Raw genomic sequence first — 16,834 nt, forward strand, 5'->3', positions numbered from 1 at the left:
GAAGAACTGCTATTGGCCCTGTGCACAGTCCTGGTGTTTTCTCCACTGCTTAAGGATTTTCTGAGAAGGTTTTAGAGAACTCCTGTATTACATTCCAGAGAGATCAAAGTTTTATAAGAGTTTGAGAATCTAATTCATATTTAGAGGTTTTTTTTTAATATGTTCCATCATGCTTTTTTGACCAGAACCTCACACACAATGGCAATTATACAAGAAGGATGCTGTGTATTGTTCCTTCCCTTATGTGAAATTTTTACAAATGCAGAACATTGTTACACAAGTTCCTGAAATGAGTGATGCAGGTCCCATATGAAGGAGATGAAATTTTGCAAAGGAGATAGTAGTCTACTGTTGTTATTTGCTGAAACCAGCCGGCAACACGACCCAAAATAATTATGCTCATTCTCTTTGGTGTTATGTTCTTTCTCTTGCCTATAGGATAGAACAATTTTGTAAAAATGATCCTTACTGATGTCTCAATTCAATGAACTCTTGTCAGGAATTCTCTCTATAGTCTGAACAAAAGTAAGTTAATTTACAGTTATGCAGGTTCAATGCATTTCTGAGAGGATTGAAGTTTTTGTTGTGTTTACTAGTGCAGTTTTACTCCCTGCCAGCTAAGTGCTTTGGAAGAGATTTGCCGCTGCTCTTCAGCCTTCCAAGGCCAGCTGGTGTTTTTGGACAAGTCAGGTGTACATCCTGTATTATTTTACAGTTACTTTGGATTCAATACAGTTTGTTTCTCAGTCCTGTAGACTTCTGCTCCTGTGGTTATTGGGGCATGTGGCTGGTCAGGCTGCACTTCACACACTCCCTAGAGAGCAAACTAGACGTCAGTTTTCTTCTCCAAACCTCCTGCCTCCTTCATTACACCAGGCATGTACTGGGGGATTCCTCTCAGAGAAGGGAAGAGGTGAAAAGCCAGCCTAGAAATTCAGTCAGTAATATTGCATAATACATGAAAAGCATCTTGAAAGGGTAGTAAACAGAGAATGGATATGAAGTGTTCGGTGAAATTTGTAAAAGTCATCACATCAATGCGTCATGAAGATCCTAGAAATACAAGAGCTGAAATGCTGAAACTGAGACAAGTGACATTTCTGTAGATACTGACACAACTCACAGGAAGTGCTGATCCAAGAGTGTGCCTATTACTCCAATATTAAAAATTTTTCACGTTCTCCATTTTTTTCTCACACCAAAGCTCTAGCAGAGATTTTTGTGGTGACTGGGAATTTGATTATTTGAAACAAATCACCTGTGCTTCTTTAAACTAGGATTCCTATCAGTACATTCCCATAAAAAGGTCTGATTAAAAACAAACAAAAAAGGATGCTGAACAAAAGCTTTGATTCAGCAAATTTTGAATACTCTGGCTCAGTTCCATGTCGCGCAAACACAAGCAGAGGTTTAATTGTATGACTTAAAATAGATAGAATTGCTCCTGTGTATGAAGTGCCTTGTGCTTAATTTTGTTAGTGCCAGCTGCTTGGCAGTTATTGGGGTTAAGACCTTTGATCTTGTTCCTTTTAAAATAGGTGTTAGTTTAAAATCATGAAAAGCATCAGTTTTCAGAAAAAGCAAGGAGAGGTACTAGGTTCCATGTAATGGAAATATTATATACAAATGGAATGAAAAAGAACAAGCCAGGACTTGTTGCTTATGAATTATCTATACTGAAAAGAAGTCTCTTTGAGGATACCAGGCTGGTACTTTCTATGTTTGTTTATTTAAGGAGTTAGTGTATGAAATTTCTTTATTTCTGAAACAACACAAGCATTTTCATCAAACTGATTTTTTAGCAACTCAGTATGTTCACCTGAAAGTTGAGGCATTTGATTGAAAGACAAAGAAAGGTTGGGTGAATTCAAGTTAGATATTGAAAAGATTAACACAGGTAATGTATAAATGAGTAAAAGAACAAACATCTCAGTGGTATCTACTTTAAAACACACACATTTGATGTCCCAGCTGTTTATCCTGTGTCAAATAATGCTACTGGACCAGCAGAAAAATCACAATCATAAATTATGAGAATAAAAATATTGGGTATAAAGCTTTCAACATGTGTGTGCATGAAGTACTGAAAATGCTTTTAGATCATAAAATTGTATGCAAAGAGTAGAGAAATAAAAATACTTGAAAAGTTAATTTTAGAAGTTGTTCTCAGCAAATTACAGATGAAAAAGCGGATGTCACTGGACATGTAGAATTTCATTAATAATTATCAATTACATATTTCTTAGAAACTATGCTACTCATTAACTTATAAAATCAGTGTTCTGCAAATTTGCCACTTGGTGGTGCCAAATTGATTTATAAATCACAGATGTGAGCTGAGACAAGCTGTTGAAATTGTTTCTGAGGCGTGTACACTAAGAGATACATAAATTTGCTTGGAAAACTTTGATTTTGTGACAGCACTGGTGCAGCTGTACTTGGCAACATTTCTGGCAACCATTCCTCAAGCCCCATATCTGGGGTACCTCTCTGTCCCTCCAGTACAAGAGAGAGTAAGTGTATATAGCAAAGCTGCATCTATGAGAGCAGAATTTCAGGAACATTTCTTCCATACCATGCACCTGGCAAAAAATAATTTGGATCCGGTGATATTCCAGGCATGGTGCAGAATATGGCTTTGGGGTTTCTGGAGGCAGCTGCAGGTGTCCTGCTTGCAGTATTATTTTTGTGGGTGTTTGACTGGAGTAGTTCCTATGCAGTTGTGCTTTTAACACTGCCAGAATTTCCACAGGTTTATCACTGAGCTCTATATCCTTAAATTGAAGGGTGATGATTATCCTAAATGTAAATCTAAACAAAGAGAGTCATGATTAAGTTAACCTTCCTCCATCTCATTTGCAGAGCAGCTCTTCAGCAGGCTTGAAGTTTCTGTTTTATTAAAATGTCTTGATTTGTCACAGTGTTTCAGTGTTATCAGTGTTTAGCATTGAAGAATATTTGCGCCAGACTTAACAACTTCTTTTTTTTATTTTTCTCTCTCTCAATACTACAGTCCCAAAAGAATTGGTGGAGCTTCACTTGAAACTGATGAGAAAGATTGGGAAGTCTGTCACGGCAGACAGATGGGAAAAATACTTGATCAAGGTACAGTATGCATGTTGTATTATTCTACAATGCTGGAATATGGTTGTGATGAGCAGTTGTGTGAGCAAGCCCTAGTATGAGCTGCAGGAGCCTTGGGCTGTGTCAGCATCGACACGCATACATCAGATCCCAGCTTAACTTGCAGTCTGCCTAGACTTGTGAGAAAGAGGTCTCTGAAAAGAGGCACCATCTTCTGCATGTGAAAGAGTGCCCACCCTCATAATTGGCAGGAAAACACTTTCTTGAGTATTAAGACCCTAAATAAAGAAGATTTAGAAGCCTGTAAGTGGGTTAAATTGAGCAGAGATTTATGCAGTAGCAGTTCATTGTATATCACTTGTCTGAATATGATTTAATTACTGTGATTTGGCTGATACGCATGCAAGAACCATACAGAGGTCTTGTAGTATGTGTTAATAATAAAAGAAAGTATTGCAGTGATTTATATCTGCATGCTCAGAATGGCACAGCTAAGATGAAAATGTAATTATGCATCAGTAAAAATAGAGCATCCCATTGTTTTGCATAATTCTGTCTTGGTATTTTAATTGCAGCTGTGTCTTTGTTGACACTTTACATACAAATAGTTTCCAGTTTAAATAATTTACACTGCTTCAAAAAATAAGAATATATGGATAGTCAAAATTAATAGGTTACCATTTCCCCTCTGGATATATTCCATGTGTCTTTTAATCCACAGAGTTGTAATCTTGTTATTGTTTGTACAGCCGTGATCACATCTTGCTTAGAAATACAGCATCTTGGTAATAGCAACCATACAAATAATGGCACTTGGCAAATCCGGCTGCAGGTGTCCCCCTTAAATGCTGTCTGTAAGCTCTACAGAGGTATGAATTTGTCTTGAGGTTTGTGTACTCTTTAAGATGATGTTTTTAGGGCTAGGAATGTCTTGAGGAATAACCTGCTAAAGGGCCTTTGTTAATTCTGACCTCTTAACCAACTGTAAAGCATTGATGATAATCTTTAAAAATAGTAGTGTAATAATTTATGTAACTTGTGTGTACTTTGTGTATTACCAACTACTGTGGTTACTGAATTGGGTTAAATTCCTTAATAAATCCAAAAACCATTGCAGCAAACAGAGAAAACCCAACTCGGGCTCATGAACTTATATACCCCACTGGAGCCACTTACCAGTTGTGTGGTAAGCAGAAAGCAGGGCGATAAAACAAGTTTGAGGGAGTAGTTTGGAAAATCTTCAAAGCAGTTTGGAAATTCTTCTTCAGGGAAGCAGTAAGGAAACCCTTCCTCACACCCCTATGAAGACCAAGTAAGTGTTAATAAATTCTACTTCATTTAACAGTCTCCAGAGCTAACTTGAAGCTTAATATAGCCAGTGGTTCAAAGGAACCTTGAAGAACAAAGGAATTTGAATATAACTAATTAGAAAGGTATGCTAATATTGTCCCCAGTTCAAAGGAGTATGATTAATTTAAGAAAGCAAGGAAGAGTATTGGGAAATGCCACAAAAGCCAGGAAAAACTGAAAAGGTATGGAACAACTGAGAGCATTTTTCCTTGATGCCTGCAGTATTGTTCCACATATTATTGATGACACTCTAAGAGGCAAAGTTGACCTGGTTTTCCTTTGTTAGAAACTACTGATGTGTTGCTTTGATAAAACAGGGCTTGATATATTCTAGATGTTCTTATTTAGGCAGAAATTTTAGTGGAGGGCATTCAGACTTAAATGCTCTTAATATTTATGCATGTATGTATTATTATATTTTGCTTATATACCAGCTAATTATAAAACTTGCCTCACTTGATTGTTGTGCATATAAGAGTATCATAAAAATTGTCTCTGAGCTGTGGCTGGTATTTTGACAGATGGATATATTTTGGGATAGGAAGTGAACATGGTAGTTGAGAGTTCTTTCCCTTCCTTCTTCTGGTGATGAAACACCCAAGTTGGATCCACCAGTATGTGCACTAGTTTTTTATGGAAGAAAATGGCTGTGGGTCTCTGTGAGTCTGATTTTCATCCTCTGCACAAGGAATGTCTTATGGTCATGCCATGTGTGGCTGAGGTAAAGAAATGCCTCGTCCTAAGCATTCCAACAATCAAGAGGGAGTGTCCAGCTTAGCTGATTTTGAGAAACATGTAGTGAGGTCACATTGCACTGTCTCCTGATAAAGTGTTTTACTTAACTATTGTCAAAAATAACTTGCATTTTTATACAGAGAAGATTTCTCTGCATTGCTCCATCTGAAACCTTCAACATAAAATCAGCACATTCTGAACACATTTCTGATTGTTAGAATTCAGGTGTTTGTAGTCCCACCCAAGGAGACTCCTCTTTCATGTTCCTGTTTTCCTTGTTTAAAGTGAACATGTGGCATGGTAATAGTGTTGGACGCCATCATATCTGCTTTGGAATTATTTGGGAGAGATTTCTTGCAGGATGGGAAGGTGCTGACCACTCTTAACATGCAGAAGCCAGGAGTTTCTGCAAGCAGCAGCTTTGTGATCAGTGTGAAGCATCCTCTCTGGGAAGGCAGACTAAGATTTCAGCAGAGCTTGGATCAATGAGATGTGTAGTTCAGGGTTGTGACAGCACTTGTCAGGAGAAAGCACAATTATCTGGTTTTTAATTGTTGAAATGTAGTCATTTCAGTTTGAACAGATGCTTCATCAGCTCTGATGTCTCGAACTTTTGCTTTGACAATCACACACTTTGTAGCGCATGAAGCTTCTCATTATTGCTCTCATACTTAATGACTAAGTAATGAACAGCAACTGGCATATGCCCTGACCAAGGGTTTTGATATAGAGTTTCCCAGTGTTCTTCATATTACATGGTTGAAAAGGAGAGAGAAAGTAGAATAGCTTCATTTTGTGAGTGAGCAGCGCTTGTCTCCTGCTGTGAGCTTTGGCTTGGCATCAGAGAAGTCCCTGTGTAATATTCTTTAACCTCAGAGCAGGAAAAACTGCTCTTCAGCAGGATCCCTCGTGACGAGTGTTCCTCACTGTTTTCTGTAGGTCACAGCTTAAAGTCGTGCTTTATGGGGTGCCTGAGCTGACCTAACTGCGGGCTTACCCTTGTGCCACCTGAGAAATGGTGTCAGTACTGGGGTAGTGGAGGGTTGGTAGTGTGGCTGTGGGGACAGGGGAGGGGTAGCAGCCCCTTTGCTTGATTGGAGCCCAGGTGGAGTTTTACATTATGAATCAGTTAATCTGTACCTTTGGTGGGTGAAATTTAGGATTATTTTTGCTGCTGTTTCCAGAGAAAGCTGAATTCAGATGTGATTGGCAGGTTTCTAAGTAGGTTGGTAACTGTATCTTATGTTAATAATAATTTGTTGACTGGGAGACTGCACTGTTCTGATTGAGTCCAGCATTGTAGACTGAAGAGCAGCCGCACCTCATGCACTGATTTGACAGTTGTGATTCAGCAGTGGCACTTCAAAATAATTCCAACTGGAGGTGTAGCTGTGATCAGCTTTTGCCTCCTCATGGATATTTCCACATGAATAGCCTCACTGACTGGAGATCCCACCATGTGTCCTCAATTGATGAGTAGCTTGTCTCTTCTCTGAAGGTTGGCTTAAGCATGTCTGAGTTGTTTAGGAGGAGAAGGAATTTCTTCTTCACCTTTATTATTTGAGCTTATGCTGATTCAATCTATTTCTTCTCTACTGCTGCTTTTTCTGGTGATAGAATTTTTTTTCCCCGTATTGGTGTGGTTGAATTTATTTGCTTTAAATAAATTGAAATTGACTATATTTAAAATATTTTAAAATATTTGTCAAGCAGCTTGAAGCTCAAGATATTTTGTAAAGAGCAATAATTCCACGGTGTGGAGTGAGTAGCAGTTGCATTTGTTATCTGCAGTAGAGTTGAAGGACTCAGAGGGCCCCAAGAGACCCTGGCAATTTGTCTGCTGAGTGCTGCAAGGAGATATAATAGGAAGTCGTGTCTGCTTGAGAGAATTTATATTCTCAATAGACAGAAATAGAAAAATGTGAGATATGTGCACAGCAAAGACAATAATACCTTTCCATTCCAGAATCATGCTACCTAATTTAGGATGTTTAGAGAATCTGGTGGTGATCAGGACCTCGATGATCTCTTCTTCTATAAAATTCAACAGTGCTTGCTAATGTGCCTCAGTTTTACTTTTTGTTTTTCTGTAAGACTTTCTGACTGCAATCCCAAAGAGATCATGTATAATTAATTATTGTAGTAAGGTACTACTAATAAAAAAAATTAAAGTTGCTTTTTTCTCCTAACCTTAGAATTATTCTTATTTCGTTTGTAACAGATATGTCAAGAATTCAACAGCACTTGGGCTTGGGAGATGGAAAAAAAAGGATACCTAGAAATGAGTGTTGAATGCAAACTGGGGATTCTGAAGGTACACATTCATCAGCTAAGGTTCTAAATTACTGCTTCCTCACTCACTTTAAGGTCTTGAAAACTTAGCTTGACTGAACTGTAAGCACGTATATTAAATAAAGACCTGATCTTGAACAGACATAATATTAGTCATTGTAGTGGGATGAGTGTAACTGCATGTAACACTTTGTTTGCATATTTTTCACATTTTGTGTGAAAATAGTCTCATGCTTACTGCTTTGTCAAGAGCTCTTTGCCTGTGTAATACACACTTTGAAATGTGTTTGTTACCTTGCTGAACTCCAAAGGCAAAATGGGACTTCATCTTTTGTGGTCTTGACAAAATTGTCAGGGTTGGTTCCAGGTTATGTATGGGTTCTGTTGTAGAATGAAATAATTTGTGCTATGTAATAAAATTTGGGAATAAGCTTTCTAAGCCAGCCAGGTTAAAAAAAGCCAAAACCAACCCTTGTCTCTCATTTAAAAACAACATGGGCTGGAAAAAACTTATAGCTATGGCTGACACATGGATCCAACAGAGAGAGGCCTAAAAACAAGTTCCAAATCACACTGAAATGAAATGAGCTGATTTTCTTCTTTCTCTTTATATTTTTGGTATCTTACCAGTCTTTTTACTTTTTCAGTATCTCTGCGAATGTCAGTTTGATGACAATCTGAAGTTTAAGAATATCATTAACGAGGAGGATGCTGACGCCATGCGTCTGCAGCCCATTGGTCGGGACAAGGACGGCCTCATGTACTGGTATCAGCTGGATCAAGAGCATAATGTCAGGATGTACATAGAAGAACAGGATGACCAGGATGGATCCACATGGAAGTGCATTGTTAGGTATTCCTTTTTTTTTATTTTGTGGGGTTTTTAGCTGTTGGTCTCTTGGGCTCAGAAATGTGTTGCAATAAATCTTAGTTTCTCACACAGTAGGATTCATGACAGTGGGATTTTCTGCATTGACATCTATGTTCTAATAAAAAATCATGTACAGAAATAACTCACAGATGTGTTGGTAGGAGCCATCACGTAATTTGTTTCCTGCTAGTTCAAGCTACAGTGAATATATAGAAAGGGTAGCAAGAGACGACTGTCTTGAGGATGGCTCCATATTCCTTACTGGCCAGCTAAATGCCTTAGAAAATAGAACACTCTTGCTTCTTTAACTCCAGCTTTGTTAGGAAAGCTACAAGTGGACAGATTTGTTCTTGGGGAAATTATATTGCAATTACTAATGTTGGAAGGAAGCCAGAGGAGGCCAAGGAGATACTCAGAGGGCTGGAGCACCTCTTCTATGAAGACTGGCTGAGAAACTTGGGATTGTCTATCCAGGAGAAGAAAAGGATCCAGGAAGAACTCAGAGCCCTTTCTAGTACCTAAAGGGACTCAGGGAAAGGGGAGAGGGATTTGTTAAGAGAGGCATGTAGTGACAGGGCAAGGGGGAATGGCTTCAAACTGACAGAGGGCAGATTTAGATTTAATGTTACAGAAGAGTTCTGTGAGAGTGGTGAGGCAGCGGCACAGGTTGCTCAGAGAAGCTGTGGCTGCCCCATTGCAGGAAGTCTTCAAGGCCAGATTTGACCAACTTGGTCTTGTCGATGTCCCTGCCCGTGGCAAGGAAGTTGGAATGGGTTGGTCTTTGAAGGTCCCTTCCAACCCAAACTGTCTACAGGTTATTTACACTGCCATGACTTCAGCATCTGAGGGAGTCATACAGAAGTATTTAAACCATTATCAACAGACCATAAAATAATAAGCATCACTATGAGTTACATGTATACAGATGTTGTGGGGGAATAAAGTAAATGTGTCCAGACAAACAGATTAAGAGCTGATCCATGCATCATCCATCTTTTCCATGCATTATAGACTCAAAAATTCATTGCCAAAGGAAGAAGAAACCAGGGTTCTGCTGGGAAGGTTCTAACATACCACACAGCAGAAAACCACAGTAATGCATTAAGAAATCTGAAGCGGTTTTAAAACCTGCGAGACTCTGCGTATTGTGATTGTTGCAGGCTTCCTTTCTTTCTGTAAACCTGGGAAAAACAAATTACTGAACATTGACTTTGAAAAACAGATGTGAGAGCCTTATTATTCTAGTCCATTAAGAAAGCAATGACTGTTCAATCATGGCTCAAATTCTTTATAAGTTAAGGTGGATTTTTTTAATAGTTGGATGTGCAGTTTAAATAAGGAGTTACAGTGCACTGAGATTCACTCTCAGACAGATGTGCACCAATGATTTTGCTGTCATAACTTGAGTTGATGGAGTTTTCTAGACAACTTGGTGTTGTTTGTTGCATATGCTAAGGATAAGCACTTGCAAAAAGTATCTAAATTAATTTGCTGTTTGCTTTTGCAAATTTCACTCAAATTATATGGTTGCTTCTTTGGTGCATGAGCAGAGAGCTGTTGTTTGTTCACTGCTAAGAGAAAAAAAAGAAATAGCAAAGAATAATCAGTGATGGTTAACGAGAGGGTAATTAATAACAGAACAAGTAGCAGCTTGGATCTGGACCCAGCAGTAATTGAGTTGAGATAGTTAAGTAGATAAGGTCCTTCCAAAAGCAATATTTTTACTTTTGGTACGGATAAATTGAAAGGTTTCTGACTGCAAAGGTGCAGCCACTGGTGGGACAAGCATTTCAGTTTGCTTGTGTTTTCACTATATAACTCTATAAGGTTTTCAGGGTAATTAATTTAAGCAGATAATGTTTGTTCACTCTTCATGAATCCCTTTGGGGTAAGTAAGTGGCTTATCAGACAGTGTGTTTTTCTCTTCTAGAAACCGCAATGAGCTTGCCGAGACCCTTGAGCTCTTGAAGGCGCAAATTGATCCTGCTCTGTTGAAAAACAACAATTCTCAGCAGGAGAATTCATCACGTGAAAGTCCAAGCATAGAAGATGAAGACACCAAAAAGGGTGAAGAAGCAGCTACACAAGGTTTTCTGCCTTCTTTTCTCAAAGTTTAAGTGTTTTGCTGTGGCAATGTTAGAATTTTCAGCCTCACAAAAAGTTGCTGTGTTAGATTAGGGCTTTAAAAAAGCAAATCAAGTAAATATTGAATATTTTGATTCTGAATATATTTGGAGGTTTTTCAATACATATTTAATCTCAAACACTTATTTATAGGAAGAGAGCTGTGTAAAAATGTTTTCTCAGTAGCTTTTTTTTTCTGTACATTTTGTATAATAATGTAAATCCTCATTAATGTATGTTTTTGTGGAGCTTTGAGCCGCTGCCAAACTTCTCCTGTTTTAGCAACATTAAAATTTGAAAAAGAAAAGAAATCTGCTTGTGCAATGCCATGATTGAAATCAAGACCGTATTGGGTGTGGTGTTTATTCTTGCTTTTGAGTTAGAATCAGAAAACTATAGGTTATTTTAGGTTATTTCCTTAAATGTTTCACAGCTGACACAATATTTCAAGAAGACATGAGCTTAAGTTAAAACAATTTAAAATACTAAAACATTGTGAAGTGAGGCTGTCCTTATCTGCCTCCGTTATATTGTTGTTATTAATCACAGAATTATTTAGGTTAGAAAAGATCTCCAAGATCAAAGCCAAGAACCTTTTTCCTTCCTTATTATCGTGTCACTGCACATATTTAGTAACTTGCCTGACTTGTTGGTTTGTACGTTGGTTTTGCTAAGTATCAGTCAGCCTGAAGTATTTGACTTTTTAAGAATCTGGTCTTCTTTCAGGTCATGAAAAACTAGAAGCCTGTTATCCCAAGTAATTTTACCCCAGTTTTACTGCCTGGTCTTATTATTTTGTTAAAATGCAGGAAAATATTTTTACAATGAGAAACAAATTTAAAGTATTCTAGTGTGTTAGTCGGTGTTTCTACACATGTGTGAAAGTTAATCGGATATGTGGAATTAGCCAAGGCTTGTCTTGGTTTTGAGCATCAGAGAGAAAGAATTACTATTCTATTTTTCTTTGCAACAAACAGTGTAGAACGGAAGAAATAAATATTTAGTTAAAATTGGAGTTGTTGTGGAGGTACTAAGAGATGATTGTAGAAATGATGGTAAATTGTGATAAAACCCACCAGAATCATCTTTCAGTCTAAGGCATTTCCAGTATCTAACTCTGCATGTAAGTGCCAACACAACCTGCATAGTTACCAACACTGCAGAATTAATTCCATGTACTGATTGTGCTTTTGTCTCAGTCAAGCCAACTTAAATTATCTGATTAAGACCACTTCTTCAGATACAATTTTGCTTTGCGTTGAATTCAGGAGCAGCCATTTTAAATGTCTCTACTGTAGATAATTCCCCAAATCCTGTGGCACACTCACCTGGCTCAGTACTTGCATTAGGCTGTGTATTGGTGTAAAAATCACTTCACTAGTCGCAGAATCATAGAATAGTTTGGGTTGAAAGGCATCTTTAAAGGCCACTTAGTCCAACCTCCCTGTGATAAGCGGAGACATCTTCTACTAGATCGATTTGTGCAGAGCCCCATTCAGCATGACCTTCAACACTTCCAGGGATAGAGCAGCCACAACTTTGCTGGGCAACCTGTGCCTCACCAGCCTCACAGTGAAGAATTTTTTTCAAACATCTAATCTAAATCTCCCTTCTCTTAGTTTAAAGCCCTCCCCTCTTGTCCTGTCACTCCATGCCCTTGTCAAAAGTCTTGTAAGACCCCTTTAAGTACTGGAAGATGCTATAAGGCCTTTCCAGGTCCTTCTCCAGGCTGTCTCTCAGCCTGTCCACAGCAGAGGTGCTCCAACCCTCTGAGCATCTTCATGGCCTCATTCCTACAGGTCCATGTCCCATGTATGTAATGAATAATGAAATTATTTACATTTGCAGTGATTTGAGTGCTGTCAGTGTGTTCACAGAACATTCCTTAAGAGCCTTTCAGTTGAGAAACTGGAGTATCTCCTCCTTGTAGTCCAGGGATTGCACTGAGGGCCCTACTAAGATGTTGGGAAAATATGCTGGAAGACCTGACACTTGTTGGCTTTGGCCATTTTCCGCGAATCATTAAATTAGTACATGCAAATACGCGGTAACCTAACCCAATGCTTACATGTTTACTGGTCTGACTGACTCTAGTAGCATTAGTAGAGCTTGTGCGTTGACTGAGTCATTTTGTGTCTATGTGAAAGGTTTTGTGATTAGTTCAGGGAATTAAACTATAGAACATCTGTCGATTTTTGGTATGGAGAGGTTTTGGGATTCTGGTGATCCTTAATGAAGTTTGGGAGAAAGCTGTAGGTGATGGGAAGAAATGGCTGAGCAAAGTTTAGACAGAAATAGAGGGAAAGTGGAAGAATTTGGACACAAAGAAAATACCTCATTCTCACTGTTACAGACAGATATCTTTGCAGAGGCAGTTATAGAGGCTCTGAGTGGGCATCACTTCTATGAACGGGGGAAAACCAGCCTTGAGCCTTAAAATGTGCACCTCTAAAACACCTTACCACTTCTGGAGTCTTAGAGATGCATCTTTACTGTACTGATACTGAGGTTTTTCTGGATGCATGTCTTGTATTTGAAAATAGAAGATCTGTGAATTCTTCCTCACCGTTCTTTGCTAAAACGCTTAATTTCTTCGATGTAATGATTAGCTGACATGTCCTTTCCCTTGTATATTTTTAACCACATTCAAAAGCTCTCATCATGCAAAAAAACTGGCATTACCTCAATTGGAGAGGGGTGAGGTAGAAGGAAAAAAAATCATCTTTTTGTTTGCAGTTGTGGCATGCCTGCAAAAGCATCTCCCGGGTGGCAGGAGCTGCTGTTCTGGTATATACAGTGGTATTGTATTTGCTTCTTCTAATTAGCACTGTATCTGGCTGACACAAAATGATATTGTTAAAATATAAAACCCCAAAGTATCAAGAGGCTGTGGTAAAAATAAATAACAAGCTGAAGTGCATAGTGACAAAATAGCTGTATGGTTTATTCTAAATGCTGGAACTGTATTTCAAACCCTAATGATCTAAATCTGAGTTAGCAAAGAGGAATAGCCTGATTCTTTAAGCTCTGCAGGTTTGCTGGGATATGCTTCTATTCATTGCTTGTTTTAAAAACTGCAGATGAAATGAGTGTAGAATATTGTCTGCATCTAGGAGATGATGTAGTCATTGCCTGGAGAACCTGGATGAATTTTGCGGAATGTCTTTTCTCTGAACTGTTGGAATACAATAGTTAAGTGTATCTTGAAAAAAAAGCATGTACAAACAGGGGACTAATTTCTCTGAGGAATTTCTCTTGAAGGCCATGGAATCCTACACCATATTCTGTTTCCTGAAATGGCCCAGAGATTCAAGTGAAATTTCATGCCTCTGCCTAGGTTTTATGTATCCTCTGGAAGTATTGTGGTAATACTGAAGAAGGGACTGAGATGTGTGTTGAAGGAGGGATAAATCTAGAGTCCTGCTGCTGGCTTCTGAAATTTAGGTTTATCTTGATATATAACTAGACTGAACAGTGGTTCTGTAGTTAAAAATTGTCAGCCCACTTGTTTACCAACAGTGTTAGACAAGCCAGATTTCTACTAGTTCAGTGAGAGAAGAGTCCTTTGTGATAGACTTGGGCTTTTGGGTTTTTTAGGTATACCTCTGTTTTGATGAAGTTCTCTGTAATCCTATAGATCCCTTTGTTGTTTCTTAGCTGTTTTTCTCTGTCAACAGAAAATCAATTGAAAATCAAAGAAGAAAAAGAGGAGGTAGAGGAACAGTCAGTGGAATCGGAAAGCCTTCCTCCTCCTGTGGTCAAAGAAGATGAAAATGCACTTAAAATTGAGAAGGTGGAAGAAAAAGAAATTATAAAACTGCCAGTAATAGTGAAATTAGAAAAACCTTCAGAACACAGTGAAGAAAAGCAAACTGTCAAGGAAGAAAGTGACTCCTTTAAGGAAAATGTCAAGCCTGTTAAAGTAGAGGTGAAGGAAAACAAAACAGAACCCAAAGACCTAAAAGAAGTGAAAAGCTGTATGGACAAAATAGCAGTTCATGAGCCAGAGAGGTTAGAATTTTGTGTTAATGTCAAAACTCCACAAGAAATTGTGGAGAAATCTGTGGAAGAAAGTGAAAAACTTAAAAATGACCAACAGGCAAAAATACCACTTAAAAAGCGAGAGATCAAACTGACAGATGACTATGACAGTCCAATAAAAGGGCCCCTGTGTAAATGTGTTACTCCAACAAAGGATGTCTTGAAGGAAGAAGGGAAACCAGAAGAAGAAGCTTTTAAGAGAGTCCCTACCATTACTGCTCTATGTCCTGATGGGAAAGTGCTAGTAAATGGAGAGGTTAGCTGTGAAAAAATAACCCCGAGCGTCATACAAAATAGTAAGTCAGAGCACTCTGCTAGTGCTGTGGAAGACAGCACCTCATTAAAAGAGAAAAATGGAAAAAGTGGGGAAAAAGTATCAGACTCCCTAAATTCTGTTATAAAAACATGTGAGATTGAGAAAAATGCAGTAACTGTGCTGAAAGAGATTGGGGCTGTGGTCTCTGAGGTTTCTAATCAGAAAGTGCCTTCAAAGGAGGAATCTAGTCCTGTGGAAAAAGAGTCCCTTGACAGTACAACTACTGAGACGGTAGCAGAAGAGGCTTCAAACTCCGAAGACTGTGCCAAAACAACTGAAGAGAAACAAGCCATTGATCTCAAAAATGACAGCATGCCACCACCCAAAGAATGTTCAGAGAAGTTAGAGATGTCCCCAAATGCATCTGCTCCTGCAGAACTGCCTAAGCTTGCACTGGCTGATGAAGAGACTTTGAAAAGTAAAGATGAGCCTGAGGAGAAAAACGACTCTCCAAAAGCTGCTGAGATACCTCCTGCATCCACTTCACCTGTTACAGTAGAGAAACCTGTCCCGGAGAAGGAGGACTCTGATAGTAAAATGGTTCTACCTGAGGAGAGCAAAGTAGAAGAAAAATCCAGCCCAGAAAGACAAGAGGAAGAACCAGAAGCTGCCAAAACAGAGCCAGATAGATTAGATGATGCCCGTGCATCTAATCTAGACGACTCCTCAGAGAGTAAAAAGGAATCTCCAGTACCTAAAAGTAAATTTAAATATGAACTAGTTTCTGAAGAAGAAACCTGTGCAACAGAAAATAAAGAAATAACTTCTGAAAGACAAAAAGAAGGAATTAAATTAACAATCAGGATCTCTAGTCGGAAGAGAAAGACAGAAACACCACCAGAAGAGGTCAGCATTGGCCGCACGTTAAGGCGCTCACCAAGAATATCCAAGCCTACCCCAAAAGTTGTGGAGACTCGGGATCAGAAGCCTGAGAAGAAGCGACCTGAAGAGGAAGAGGAGAAACCTGCAGCAGCACAAAAACCAGAACGAAAAGAGGATGCAAAAAAACAAGAGAAGGAGACAAATTCTAAAGTTAACAAGGTAAATACAGTTTTATTACTTGGGAGTAAAGAAAACCTCCAGTCTTATCTATAAGGAGAATATACTCTTACATGGGAATACTGAGGATTATGTTCCTTTGGTCAGCTTTTGCAAGAAACTACCTTTGCAATCCAGTTAGTGAGCTCAACCAATTTAAAAACACCCCCTAAGAGAGTGCTAATATCTGTTGACTTTTTATAAACTTTGATGGTTTATAAAATCTGTCGCTTAAACCAGCCTAAGTAGACCAAATCAACCTGAGTGAATTCTTCTAAAAAATGGCATGATCAGGTGTGAGTCTGTCTGGCTGTATGGCTAAATAGAGACTTGTAACCCCTCTGGATTTACTAGATGGATACTTGTTGGTGTCTGGTTAGTCAGAATGATCATAAGCTAAAAAGGAACCAACAAATGGGGAAGAATAAAATATTATGACTTCTGTTTCTAAATGAAGCTAAAGATATTGTTGTGGTGAATTCATGATATAATTTAGCTTTTCTCACATATGTGCTACACATTTTAATGCGAGTACAGGATTTTGTTTCATATTAACTTCTGTTTATGCAGAAGAGATCTTTAAAAGTATGTGATGTAAATATATCACAGATCCATTTGTATGGTGTGCTTCTGAGACTGTGTATTTATAAATAACCCTTTATTAATTTATCTCCTGTTTTCTCTGGATATGCAGCACAAAACAAAAGACGCATTATGAGTTTGTATTTTTTAAGTGCACTTTTTAAAATGAACTTGTAAAATCCTATTAATTTTCCTTTCCAACATATTTTTCACTGATGTAGTTTTCCCAAAGCTTTCAATTACTTAGAATGTGAAAGAAAGTTTCTTTCACATACTGGTATGTTGGATAACCATAATAAAATGAAAAAAACAGTTGATTTTTCAGTGAATCGTAACATCTATACTGAAAAATGCTGTCACGTGCACAGGGAAATGAAAACCAAATTTTTCATTTGAAGATT

The 16,834-nt window shown here is 38.3% G+C and overlaps 1 protein-coding gene across 1 annotated transcript in view; it reads left to right on the forward strand.

Moving 5' to 3' along the window:
* The first annotated feature begins 3,018 nt into the window (after nucleotides 1-3,018).
* RSF1 (remodeling and spacing factor 1) overlaps nucleotides 3,019-16,834 on the forward strand; it is a 40,940-nt gene continuing 27,124 nt past the window's right edge. The window contains 5 exon segments of the mRNA XM_031062275.1: nucleotides 3,019-3,105; nucleotides 7,391-7,483; nucleotides 8,109-8,314; nucleotides 10,263-10,420; nucleotides 14,134-15,854. Coding sequence (XP_030918135.1) covers nucleotides 3,049-3,105; nucleotides 7,391-7,483; nucleotides 8,109-8,314; nucleotides 10,263-10,420; nucleotides 14,134-15,854 — 2,235 coding nt within the window. The 5' untranslated portion in view covers nucleotides 3,019-3,048.

Source organism: Geospiza fortis, unplaced genomic scaffold, assembly GCF_000277835.1.
Source record: "Geospiza fortis unplaced genomic scaffold, GeoFor_1.0 scaffold286, whole genome shotgun sequence".
NCBI classification, from domain to species: Eukaryota; Metazoa; Chordata; class Aves; order Passeriformes; family Thraupidae; genus Geospiza; species Geospiza fortis.